The 12,932-nt window shown below is 39.0% G+C and overlaps 1 protein-coding gene across 1 annotated transcript in view; it reads right to left on the bottom strand.

Annotated features, from left to right (window-relative positions):
- Positions 1-1,226: 1,226 nt before the first annotated feature.
- The window catches only part of abcc3 (ATP-binding cassette, sub-family C (CFTR/MRP), member 3), a 61,442-nt gene continuing 49,736 nt past the window's right edge, over positions 1,227-12,932 (bottom strand). Inside the window, exons 24-31 of the mRNA XM_062442023.1 lie at positions 9,639-9,838; positions 6,810-6,936; positions 5,556-5,657; positions 4,782-4,928; positions 4,511-4,669; positions 3,177-3,343; positions 2,906-3,100; positions 1,227-2,163 (exon numbers count right to left, since the gene is read on the bottom strand). Coding sequence (XP_062298007.1) covers positions 2,052-2,163; positions 2,906-3,100; positions 3,177-3,343; positions 4,511-4,669; positions 4,782-4,928; positions 5,556-5,657; positions 6,810-6,936; positions 9,639-9,838 — 1,209 coding nt within the window. The 3' untranslated portion in view covers positions 1,227-2,051. The remainder of the gene's footprint in view (positions 2,164-2,905; positions 3,101-3,176; positions 3,344-4,510; positions 4,670-4,781; positions 4,929-5,555; positions 5,658-6,809; positions 6,937-9,638; positions 9,839-12,932) is intronic.

The raw sequence follows: 12,932 nt of genomic DNA, 5'->3' as shown, positions 1-12,932 counted from the left end.
ACAGAAGAGGTTACACATTTATGTATATCAGTGAGGATTTTAGCTGCTAATGAGGTGAAATAAAGCAGCCCTTAATAAACTGAGCAACTGAGTGTATTTCATCCCTCTTAAATTAATAGATATTTGATTTAAGACTAAATGGTTTATCAAGTATAAAAACAATTTTGAAAAAGTAAAACTTGCTGCTCTGTTAATTGCATTCAGAAAGTTATCAAGCCCCTCAGGTACAGTATCATTCAGAGATGTGTAGTTCTACCGGAAAGACTTTTAGTTCTGTTCTTTCTACACTTAAAATTCATAATTTTAGGCAATCCTGTGATACATTCACAAAGCAAATGTATTTTAAGTGTTGCTGAAATCGAGTATCCGAAATCAAATGTTTGAATGATTATGTATCATAATGAATCATGCTGAAAACCAAATATTACTGTATGTCACAGCAAGTCTATTGCAATATAAATGTCTTGTTAAATCAAGCTCATTTAGAAAACAGCACAAATCATGTATAGAGTCATAAACAAGGTATCCAAACGGTTGTTTAAAATAAGAGAAAGTCTATATGATTTGAGAGGAATGTCAAGGTATTAAGGGTCGGGACCAAGAAAAATCATTGTACAGTTAAACAGGTGAAATTATGGAACAGTTGTAGTGAGGAACTGTAAATGTGTATTTTCAAAATAAAACATTTAATGGACAAATATAGAATGCATGATCAGGATAACATGTTGACATTAGTATAGTGGGATTATATGACTGATAGCTTCAGCTTCACCTTTTCAGTTTGCATCATTTTTTTCTTCTGTTGATGTATTGTTCTCTACTTTTTGTTTTGTTTTTAAAATGATATAAAATATACAGTGCCAGTCAAACTTTTGGACACACTTTCCCATTCACATCAATGAGAAAATGTGTCCAAGCTTTTGACTGGTACTGTATATTAATCAAATTTCACTTTTAGTTTCATATAAATGTTGCGAATAAAGCATGTGATTTGATTTTTTCAAGTGTTTACACATTATACTAACTGTATTTTGATTTTTCCTTTTTAAAGGGATACTTTAGCAATTTATTGCTGGACCTCAATAAAGTTGAGGGAAAGACCAAAGAATGGTCAAAATGTTAGCAGCAGAGGCCAACACATCCTGACTGTTAGTCCTTATTATGGGTCAAACTCCACAAATACTGGATAGTACAGTTCCGTCATTGCTAGACCTTTCCTGCCTACATGCACACTGACCTCTTCACTGACCACCTACTTCTCACAATGTGTAATTACAAGACAGCACACAACCCTCTTTTTTTCCTTTTTTTTAATAAAGGCATCATATTTCATATTTTGGTGGTACAGAATTCAAGTTTTTATAGATTTGGTTCACAAAAGAATCACATATTTAAACTGAGCAAACTTCCCTAGATGAGACAAATCTTTAAAAAGTAGCTTAAATAATGGTACAGTACAAAAATAAGTGGGTTTATCACAAAAGTGTATGTTTCTTTTTTTTTTTTTTAGAGGACAGTACAGTGGCACAGTATTTTTCTTTGTAGAAAAAATAAAATAAAAAAGTTCCTCCTTTTTTTGTTGTTTGTTTTGCAGCAGACAGCCGATTAGAAAATGATACATTCACTGGCTTTCTTCATCCCACTGGCAGAAGGCACTAAAGGTCAGACTTGGATCAACTAGTTTTTGCAAATATGGCTTGTTATCTCTTATTTACTCCGCTTTCCTACTTATAGATGCCAAATTGATGGTGTTTGCCACACAGGACGATACAGTCAGTGCCAGAAACTTAAGACAATCACAAAAAGAGTATGTACGTGTCCCGCTGTGGATTCACACAAACACTAGAAATGTTTGCAAGTGCTAATTGATTCAAGTCTGTGAAGGAGTTCAGGCTTGGCCTCAAGCTGAATTCAAAACGCACAGTAAGTGCCCTGAAAAAATACCGAGTGCGCATAAAAAGGTACTCTTCAGTTCCACTGCCAGGTTTGAAGCTCAGAGTCAGATTGGACTAAGCTGATCCTCAACCCGGGTTTATGACAAGATGGTGGTTCTACTGTGCTATTCCTGCGTCTTTAGCCATGCCGTAGAAGATTCCTCTCTGTGATAAGAGGTTTGTAGGAGTGTCAAACTCTGCAATCTGTCCCTTGTCCAACACCAGCACTCTGCACAGAGAGAGAGAGAGAGAAGAGGGACTCATTCACACATCTGAACAGTTTTTATAATGTCTGTCAATATGTGCTTTAAAGGAAAGGTTCACCTTGTTATTATGTCGCACATCATTAAATTTAACTTGCACTACTGTCATAATCATAGTAATCTGTAAGTACAGTTTCACCACACAGGCTGTTTACAAGGTACAATAATTATTCTGAATTTTGTAATTTGAAGTTTCCTTTACTAAATTATTTATCATGGCTTAGACTGATATGAAGATAGATGTAGTGCTCACATCCAGTTAGCCCACAATAGACAAACCAACACTTACTCTATAGAGGGTATTTTGTGTTTTTTACAAGTCTCTCAGCCACCGTAGATTCTACTACACACTTGAAAGGGTAGGGTCGATTGCAACCTGCACCCTCACTGCTAGATGCCACTAAATCCTACATACTGCACCTTTAATCTAACTGCCTTTATTACAGACGTATGCAGTGATGGAATGCGTCACAGAAATGTTAGCAGGTAGATTGCAGCTTATTTAGACATGAGACCAACATGTTCAATTGTCTCACATGTAAAAAAAAAAAAAAAAAAAAAAAAAAAAAGCCTATGAGCCTGTATTTAAATTTTATGCTGAGCCCATTTTATTTTAACTTGCCTCATGCACTTTTACTTCATTATAAAGTGTATCCTTTTTTGGTGGATTTTTCCTTTAAAGCAGTATCATTAGCTACTGTATCAAACCTTGTGTAATCCATGATTGTGTTGAGTCTGTGTGCGATGGTAAACACGGTGCAGTCTTCAAACTGAGTCCTTATGGTGGACTGGATGAGATCGTCCGTCTCCAGGTCGATAGCGGCCGTGGCTTCATCCAGGATGAGGATCCTCGTCTTCCTCAGGAGAGCTCGAGCCAAACACACCAGCTGCCTCTGACCCACGCTGAGGACACAGGAGGACGTGAGACACAGAGCTACAGAGAAGCTTCACAGAGCAGAAACAAACACTGGGAGCTTACCTCAGGTTCTCTCCTCCCTCTGAACACTCCAGCTCCAGCTTTGCCGGCTGGTTGCTGACAAACTTGTGGAGGTGAGAATGTTCCAGAGCTTTCCAAACCTCTTCATCGCTGTACTTCTCAAAGGGGTCGAGGTTCATCCTGAGAGTCCCCGAGAACAGGACGGGCTCCTGTAGCAGAGAAAAGGCTTTGAAGGCATTGCAGACAGACACACAGATGCAGGTTTGGTGGACAGTTATTGTAATTACAAGCTTCATGTGATTTGTGATAGGAGAGAGGAGTCTTCTATGGCTGCAGCAATGAATACTTTACATACATTATTATTCTTCTATTTATTATGCTGTCTTTAAGCTAAAATTGTCAGTAAGGAGTGAAAAAAAAAATCATGATGATTTTCTAAATGACCTAAACAACCTAAAACCCCAAAATGTTCAATTCACAATTATATAAAACAGAAAAGTCTCAAAAGTTAAACTACTGATAAAAACAGTTAGAACTGATTTTAATCTGAAAATCGACTTCAGGAAGTAAAAATTCATTCATTTGACATAACTCTCGATTAAATTAGATATAAGTCAAAAAGATGAAAACTGCATTAGAAAAATATCTTCTTCTTTGATGAAGAGTCAAAGGTACAAGACTGTGAACATAAAAAAATGGGGTGTCAGTTAACTACGACTCCCAAGATGCATTTTTAGTAAGACACATCCGATTATAGAGCTTCAAATTTAAATCAGTTCACTTTTCATTTCTGGGTTGATTTAGGATGAATTCAGTAAGTGGTGCTGCATTCTTTTTACAACTGAAACAATGAAGCATTTAGAACTCATTAGTTGCTCTGATCTCCATAGCAATTATGGCTGAGGCTCATGGGTATCGTAGTATTTAAAGTTATTCGCCATGCCAACCTAACAGACAAAACATTAAAACACTTTTTCAGAAACAAAGTTGGAATAATTCAAACTAGTGTTCCTAACATGAACCTGTATCATCATCACATTATTCAAGTAAGTCCTGTGTTTTTCTTTAAAAGATTGATATTTTTTAAAGAACATTTTGAAATAGGAATGCAAAACTCCTGAGCAGCGGCTCCACTTCACGTCTCTGTTCCTTTCAGCAGTAACATTTCCACTTAGTGTTTATTAGCTTGAGTCTCAGAGATGTGATTGACAACCTCTGACATAAACAACTCCAGAAACATCTGCCAAGAGCAACATATGAGGAAAAACTGTGAAGTCAAAAATATTACTACCAAGACAGACATCTGTGAAGCTGGATTTGTGTGTGTGTGTGTGTGTGTGTGTGTGTGTGTGTGTGTGTGTGTGTGAGTTGTGTACCTGTGGAATGATGGTGAGTTTAGACCTCAGGTCATGCAGGCCTATCTCTGATATCTTAACCTCATCGATGGCGATCTCTCCGGCTGCAGCTTCCAGCAGTCGGAAGAGGCAGAGCGTCATGGAGGACTTGCCGGCGCCTGTGCGACCCACGATACCAATCTGCACAAAAACACACACACACACCACACACAACTCTCTGATTAGTGACACCACTTTACTGACCCCCCACCCCCCACACACCTTACTGATCCCCTTCTCACACCATCCCCACCTTCTCTCCTCCTTTGACGCTCAGGGTGAGGTTTTTCAGGACCAGGTCCAGTCCCTCTCGGTACCGCACGCTGTAGTTGTGGAACTCCACGTTCCCCTGCATGGGCCAATTAGGAGGGGGCTTCTTGTCCTCCACTTCCCAGGGGGCCTGTGAACACAAACGCAGCATTTCTGACTAGGAAAACTTTCTGAACAACTCATTAGCCTGCTTGGCTTTTAGCACAACTGATTTGTTTATCGCTCTAAAAAGAGTTGGAGCTCTCTGCGTGCGCTCAGGCTGCCAAACATTTATTTCACCTCTGGGATGCTCCCAACAAAGCTTTTCACTAAGAACTCTACCAGCTACAGAAGGGGCACATACGGTGATGGCTGCAGCTGAGAAAGTACACTGTGTACAGTACAAATGCCCTGTTTTAACTCATCCAACAGAGGGGCCCCTGTTGGCACCGGGGGGGATCAAACTTTTTCTGGATCTAGTTAAGAGTTTATAGGTGCTGTGTTGTTTGAGAACATGATTTGGCAGCGGGACACTTTTTTTGGAATGTGGGTAAATTCCTACTTTTTAATTGCATAAGTTCCTGCGGCACCGAGCCAACACCGCTTCATTTTGAGAGCAAACGCACGCAGCTTTAATTTGTGTTGAATGTAATGAAGAGACAGAAGTAGCCACACACACACACACACACACACACACACACACACACACACACACACACACACACACACACACACGCACACACACACACACGCACACACACACACACGTGTCACACACCTCTGTCTTGGTCTCAGAGTACTCCTTCACTCTCTCCACTGCCACGATGTTGCTCTCCAGATCTGAAGTCATCCGCACCATCCAGTTCAGAGACATGGTCACCTATAAACACAGGACAGGTTAGGAGGTGTTAATACCTTACATACTGCTGTATATCAGTTAGGATGCAGTACACTTCATTATTTTAATCATTGATTAAAATATTGATTCATCAGTTAATCACATGGTCTTTAAAACATCACAAGTTCCCAGATCCAAAGTGACACAGTCATTTTACTAAAGAGCACGATAGGGACAGTTCTCACATGTAGGAAGCCAGAACCATCATATTATTTATATTTTTGTTTGAAAAATTAACATTACTTAATTATTTAAACAGACAAAGTAATTCAGTAGGAAACTGTTTCAGCTTCTGATAAAAGTTAATTAATGCTGATTAAAGCTACATTCCTTTATTATTTTGGCCAACCAGAGTTAGCAGGACAAGATAAAGATATAACACTTACATGTATTTATTATCACCTCATATATTAAGTTGGCATTGCAAATGTGTCTGTTTATACATCCAGCAGACACTGAGCAACATCAGCATTCATTTAGATGAATGTTTCTGTCTCAATCTAAGGTCAATGTTCCCTTTTCTTTTTAGAGGTAAGTAAATGCTCCACCATGTTTGTCTCTTGCTTGGTTGTGAGCAAAACAAACATACATCACTAACATCTTTCTCTACCTATGCTGAGAAAAAAAGAACAAGCTATAGCTAGTGATTTAAATCATTCACGATGCAAACAGTGAACGTCTCCCTCCACTTAAATACATGTTTTACATCTTGCTCTTGCTTGTTCAGTTTGTTTCCACATTCATCTGCTGAGAGTGGAACGTTTTTCTGAGCTCGTTAAAAATCTAATTTTGCCTACGACTATGATTTGTGACATCACAACTAGTTTGGAGCCAATCCTGGCCCAGTATTCAACTAACAACCTGAAGCCTGGTACACAAACACTGAGAATGGACTTAACAGTGAAGTAGACGACGTCTGGTGTCAAACAGTTAAACTTAGAAACATTTGCATATTCAGAGATTCTTTATTTTTCAATGAGGAGAGGAACAGATGCAATTTAGAGGTTTTTAAGGAAACATGTTATTATTACAAACATTGTATTATTATAGCTCTAACATAATCTGATAACATGTCTGGAGGGGATCTTTGAAAGCTACAGTAGCTCATATGACAGTGAGTATATTGCTGCGTACCTGTAGAGCGTAGGACACTGACAGACCCACGAGGCCGGGGTTCAGACTCTCCTTCCCGGTCACAGCGAACATAGCGGCAAACAACACAATGCAGTTCCCAATGAACTCTATACGTACCCCCAGCCACCTGTACGACAGAGCATTACACAGACAAGACCCCTGTAGTGAGGGCTGATCATAGATGTCAGACGAGCACATACATTAAACTACACACTGAAAGCACCGTGTCATATACAGTAGTTAGACATAATCAGGCATTTTGCACTTGTGGTCACTCTCCTATTAGAAATGTCACAGCTGGTGCCTTGACTGAAAACATCTGTGGTGACATCACTTATCACATATATGTAGCATGCCTTTAAGTTAGGATTCATTTAAATGATTGGTTTGCTTTCACATGCTAATCAATCATCATTGGCCCTTTTCAAAGCACATATTTTAACATATCTTGAGAGGAAAAGCAGTGGTGTAATTAATATTATTAATGATGTCTTTGTTTCTACTTCCTGGATGCTGCTATTACATCCTGACTCACAGACATCATTATTATTTTTAGGTACATGTGCTTTTTTTCTAAACTCACAATCCCTATAGTGAAAAGGTCTATTCAGTGAAATATAAAGAGATAAAGATACTGTGAGCTCTGTACACTAAGTGAACACTGATCATATACACATCTGTTGTATAGCTGAGTGGAGTCATCCCTCTGCAGTGATGAGTCTTTGAGCTTCTGGTGCGCAAGTGTTGACTGAAACTGTAAGCAGCTGCGTTGGAGCGTTGAGATGTTTACCATCTGTACTCATCCTCTATAGTCTGACAAAGACTGGCTCTTCAATTTAGCTAGAAGCTACAAACAAGTGTGGACCCACATCCTGTGTGAGGTTACTGATACGAGCACGTCTCTTTTGTACTGTGTGCAATTAAACAACATTCCTTATAGACTTCTGAATACTGAAGTTTTGACTGGCTGCCAAATTAAAATCATGCCAGAATTCCAAGAAAGCCAAGATATAGCATTAAGTGAGTCAGACATTCCTTTTTTTTTTTTTTTTTTTTTTACAGTAAGCTCCCACAGCAACTGGATTACTTTAGCCATTTATCTAGCTTTTGTGGATGACATAAATATATTAGGTTTGACATTTGGGGGGAAATGCACTTAAACCCTTTCTAGAAGCCAGTAACATGAGAATATTCATACCACATGAAGACTGGAAGCAGAGAGAAAGAGATAGCCTGGCTCTGTGTACTGCAAATACACCAAAGTCTACCTGCTAATCATCAAGTTATATGTCTTTTGTTTAATAAAAGAAAAAAAAAAAAAGTTGTGGTTGAAAGCTTTCCACCTACTCTCAGTCTTTATAGCTTCCTGTATGCTTTACCTATTTCCCAAAATATATTATATTATAATTATTATAAATATATTTTAAGTCCTGAATCATGCATTTCTAGTAATTCAAAGCCTTTTTTCATACTCATTTAAAGTTGTGTCAATTACAATGAAACAAGACCTTGTAATACCTAAACATATGCTGTGTCTCAAATCTAATAGTTCTGTACTTACACTGCTTTATACAAATGGGTTGCTATACTGTTGTTTCATATCAGTCATCAGCAGGTTTATTGGGTTAATTTAGCAATCTGTAAGGATTTAATACCACCAACGATAATGTGAATGCTAACGCTAGCTTGCCAACGCTAGCTTGCTAACTAGCTAGTTGTCATTTCTGGTAAGTGCGCAACGGCCGTGTTTGATTTGAAAACAACACTAACTTGTCGAAATGTGCACACCACCAGATCCCTTCTATGGAAAATTGGCGTCAATTCACCTAGAGGGCACTCATGAGGCAGTCCTCAATGAATGTGAGTGAATGGTGCTAATGGCTAAAATAATTATTTACACCCAAATTTTGTTTTAGTTTTTTGCAAATACAGTAGGCCTATCGATTATATATCAGAATTAAAATGAAAAAATACTAATTCCCTTTCGTTTTTCTTACTGGGGAGACAGCATAGCCCATAAAGCGCTAGCATCCTGCTAATGTATGCTGATTGGTCTGTTAAGGACTAATTGTGACAGGACACCCGTCCCTGATGGCACCCGGAGTCTGTAGAAGTTTTGAATGAAGTCGAATGAACATGTTGAGGATGACCAGGAGGATCTTTGTGTTTGACAACCAAATGTAGATCTGGCTAACATAATAGCTGTTAACAAGCCTTGGTGGCCTTAATAACTATGCTCCACACTCACTCAAGTTTGAATGCCGTAAGGTGGCATAAAGTACAAATACTTACAGAAAGGTATTTCACTACAAAAAAGCAGCGCAAATCTAATCTAATGGAACTATATCTATTGTCTCTGCTGCTTATACTGAAAACATAATGAATTTTTTTTTTTTTTTACCCCATTAAAGTTAAATTTTGGGGCTACAGCTCCATAGGCCCCCATTCATTCTGGATTACCTCATAAGCGTCCCCCACATAACCACAGAGGTTCTAAGAATGGGAGTTCTCCTCATATTAGAAATTCTCTGACAACACTAACCTGTCAAATTTACACATTACACAAGTAAGTACAGAGTGTACACAGTTTACTACACAGAAGTGTACTAACACAAGTACGCGATTTGAGACACAGCACTGGAAGGCAACTTTTTTTTGTTGTAGGCTGAAGCATGACAAGATGCTTGTGAACATGACATGAAATCACAATGCTCCAGATGATTTGTATTCTCATTTCAAATGTGCCAGCTTTCTGTTTTGATAAATGCCATCACGAGACAAACACTGGAGCACAGCTGCTGTTCTGCGATGCTGAAACACGGCACGTACCTGTTGGACACTATACCAGGGTAGTAACTCTTTTGGTTCTCATCCACTTTCATATCACTCATCAGAACAAAGGCAGAGTGTCTGCCATAGGCTCGGATTACACTACAGCCCGTGATGGTCTCAGAGAAATGGGAGTATATGGGAGAGCGGCTGACCGACTCCAGACGCTTTAGCTGCCGAGACGTGGCAACGTAAAATCTCTACAGAGGCGTTGAGGAGGAGGAGGAAGAGGAGGAGGGGGAGAGAAACAAACAGAACATTACAAACCGACAACACATTTTAAAAAAGGCTGAAATATTCAATAACAATGATGATGCAGGCATACACACATACACACACATACACACACGCAGAGTAATAAAGAAAGCCTGTGTTAACGAAACACCTGCAGTTCTCGTGGGTATTCCAGTTTTTCACATTGTTGATGAGGCGCCAGCTGACTTTACATAAGCTCCTCAAGAGGCTTCAGTATTACCCTCAGTAATGTTTGACACGCTATGCTGCATGTAAACACATTAACAACATCATAAAAAAGGATGCTTCATAACTTACAGTAAATAAGAGTTTGTGTTCCCCGCAGCAGCCTTACAGCTCCGCTCATGTTCAACTGCAGGTGTTTCGTTGCTCATTATACAGATTTATGCATCAAATTCAAATTTACAGTCTAATAGCCTAATAAATAAAAAAAAAGACTAAATGTTGCAAAAGCATTAAGCAGCAGCTCTGTTTCCCTTAGTGTCAAATAATGTTTTAATCATATTGTTTTAATGAGTAGTCATGTATGATTCAAAGAGGAGAAACATGATGCAGCAAAGACAGAAGGCCATGCAGCGTGGATGCTATGATGAAGCCAAAGGGAATAATAAGAAGGTTTTAACATGAGCTTGTGTTAGTATAGCTGAATTTAATCACTGGGAGATCTGGTTAGTATTAAATGTTAAACGTGAGCATACAGACAGTACATGCCCCGTGAATCTCTGCTTTAAAATCACTTAAAAAAAAAAAAATTATTTAGATTTATGGATTTAAAATTATGATTACACAGATGATTTTAATAATGTTCCTGATAGTCATGTATGACATTTTACTCTCATGTTTGATGATTTATTGGTAGTTGCTATTATTTTTCTTTTCTTTTGTTCATAAGTTGTTGTTTTTTGTTTTTTTGCATAGAGTTATAAAAAGTGTTTAACTCAGGACTGAATGTTAAGTTGAATTGCCAAACTGCTAAAACTGATCTGTGTGCAGTGTTGTTAACCACACATGTAATTGCAGAAATGTGCCAAACTGTGCCATCTAGAGGCCAGGTATGGGAGTGTGTTTTGTGGATTAAATGCAATAGTGTAAAACACTATAAATGAATTATAAATTAAATCTGAATGATCCTCAAATGCTTATAAATGATCACTCTGACATGTTTTTGACCACCTACATTAAGGATGAATACAAATATGAATATGATTGATTTGAAGCTGAAGATCGTACAGTAATCACATCAATACTCAACTATAGACTACTGGAGTTATTTTTGATAAATTGGTGAATGATTCAATGGGTGATTTTTCCTTTTTATTAGTACTTATTAAAAAAACAAAAACAAAACAAAAACAAAACACTACACACACCACCGTTATCAACTGCTGTTTCATCAGCTACCAGTTCACTCGGCTCTCACACCAAAACCTGCTGTCAGGTAGATGTTACACTGAGCTGCTCCAGCGGCAGGAATAACCTGACTGAACCTCACTGAATGAAGATGTTACTGTAGCTACAGTATCTGAGGAAGTCTGACTGGCAAAGAGGTCCGTACTGGCATTCAAAGTCCTTGTGGGTCAGTAAGCATAGCCGGTCTGAAACTGGAAGGACGGCTGAAAGAGTTCATCTACAACAGTCAAATATGAACCTTAAAACTTAAAAAGTACATCTTGTTGTCAGTTAGCAGATCAGTCCTAATAAAGCTTTCTGGATGAGTAGTGATGAGTAGTGGTCCAGCTTCATTTGACTAGACTCCTGTTTGACTGGCACACACATACATATATAACAGCATTGAGATTATTTCTGCCTCCGGAGCTTTGACAATCACTTGTAATAAAAGTCTAATTTGAATTTACGAATTACAGCAGAATCCAGATTGAAATTTGATGTTTTATTGTATAGTAAATCCTCCAAAGATTACTGGTGTAACCAAATGAACCACATGGTGCTGCTGACTAGAGCTGTGACTGTGTCTAACTTCAGACAGGCCGGGGGTCTCGCTGAAGACCACGGCCCGCTACGACTACTGGACTAGCAGAGACCGAACCGTGCTGCGTCTACAGCGCTACAACAGCAGTGATCACCACTTCAACCACATGCACAAGTCTAACGGCACACACACTCAACAACAGCACTCTCAGACATGCACGTTGTATTAATGAGTTAGCAGACTCGTTTCCTATTTACCTGAACCCACCAATAGAACACCATTAACGGGGCTATGACTATGAGGAACATTGGGGTGAGGGCAGAGCATATGAGCAGCACATTCAGTGTGTACCAGAAAGTGCGCATCCATATGTCAATATTTTCTGGGATGTGGGAGTCTATAGCATCCACGTCTTTGCTGAAGCGGTTTAGTAACCGCCCAGTGGGGGTGCTCTCGAAGAAGGACTGCGGTGCTCGCAGTACCCCCTGAAGCATGTTGTGGTGTGTAAGCTTGGCTGCCCGCAGCATACTGTAGGCCCGGCACAACAGGCAGTTAATCAACAACAGCACACCTGCGAGAAGGGAGGAGGGGGAAGAGGGAGGGGGAGGGGATCAAGTGTGACAACACAATGACACCTGTGTTAAATGGATTAGGACCCGTCCCTGTGTTTCTATGTTTCATTATTAAAACAGCAGCTTCCATTGTCACTTCAGGGCACATGTTTCACACAAGTCATGTTTAGCACCATATTCTGTCTTTTTAGCACCTCACCACACTGAAAACAAGACACAATCAAAAAGGTTTTTGTATCATCAGGTGTTTTTTGTCCCTTTTCTGTTTTGTATATGCTGCCATAGAGGCTCAAGCTACCTGCCAGCTGTTAAATTAAAATCATTTTAAATCATATTTACTCTGAATATATGGCTTAAATGTTGTGGCTTCAAATGGCCACCAACAGGGAGTTCAGTATTTCCACAACAGCAAACTCAGCCCATACAAATACATGATTTGCCCTTTATGCATAACATACATATATATGCACCTTGTGTTTTCTAGACTTCTAATTTCTATAATTGAAAAAGTTGTAAATGTGCAGTGGCTCTGCTGCT

The sequence above is a fragment of the Scomber scombrus genome, chromosome 21 (genome assembly GCF_963691925.1).
Source record: "Scomber scombrus chromosome 21, fScoSco1.1, whole genome shotgun sequence".
NCBI lineage: Eukaryota > Metazoa > Chordata > Actinopteri > Scombriformes > Scombridae > Scomber > Scomber scombrus.
Note: the sequence above shows the minus strand (reverse complement) of the source record. Positions and strands in the feature narration are given on the sequence as shown.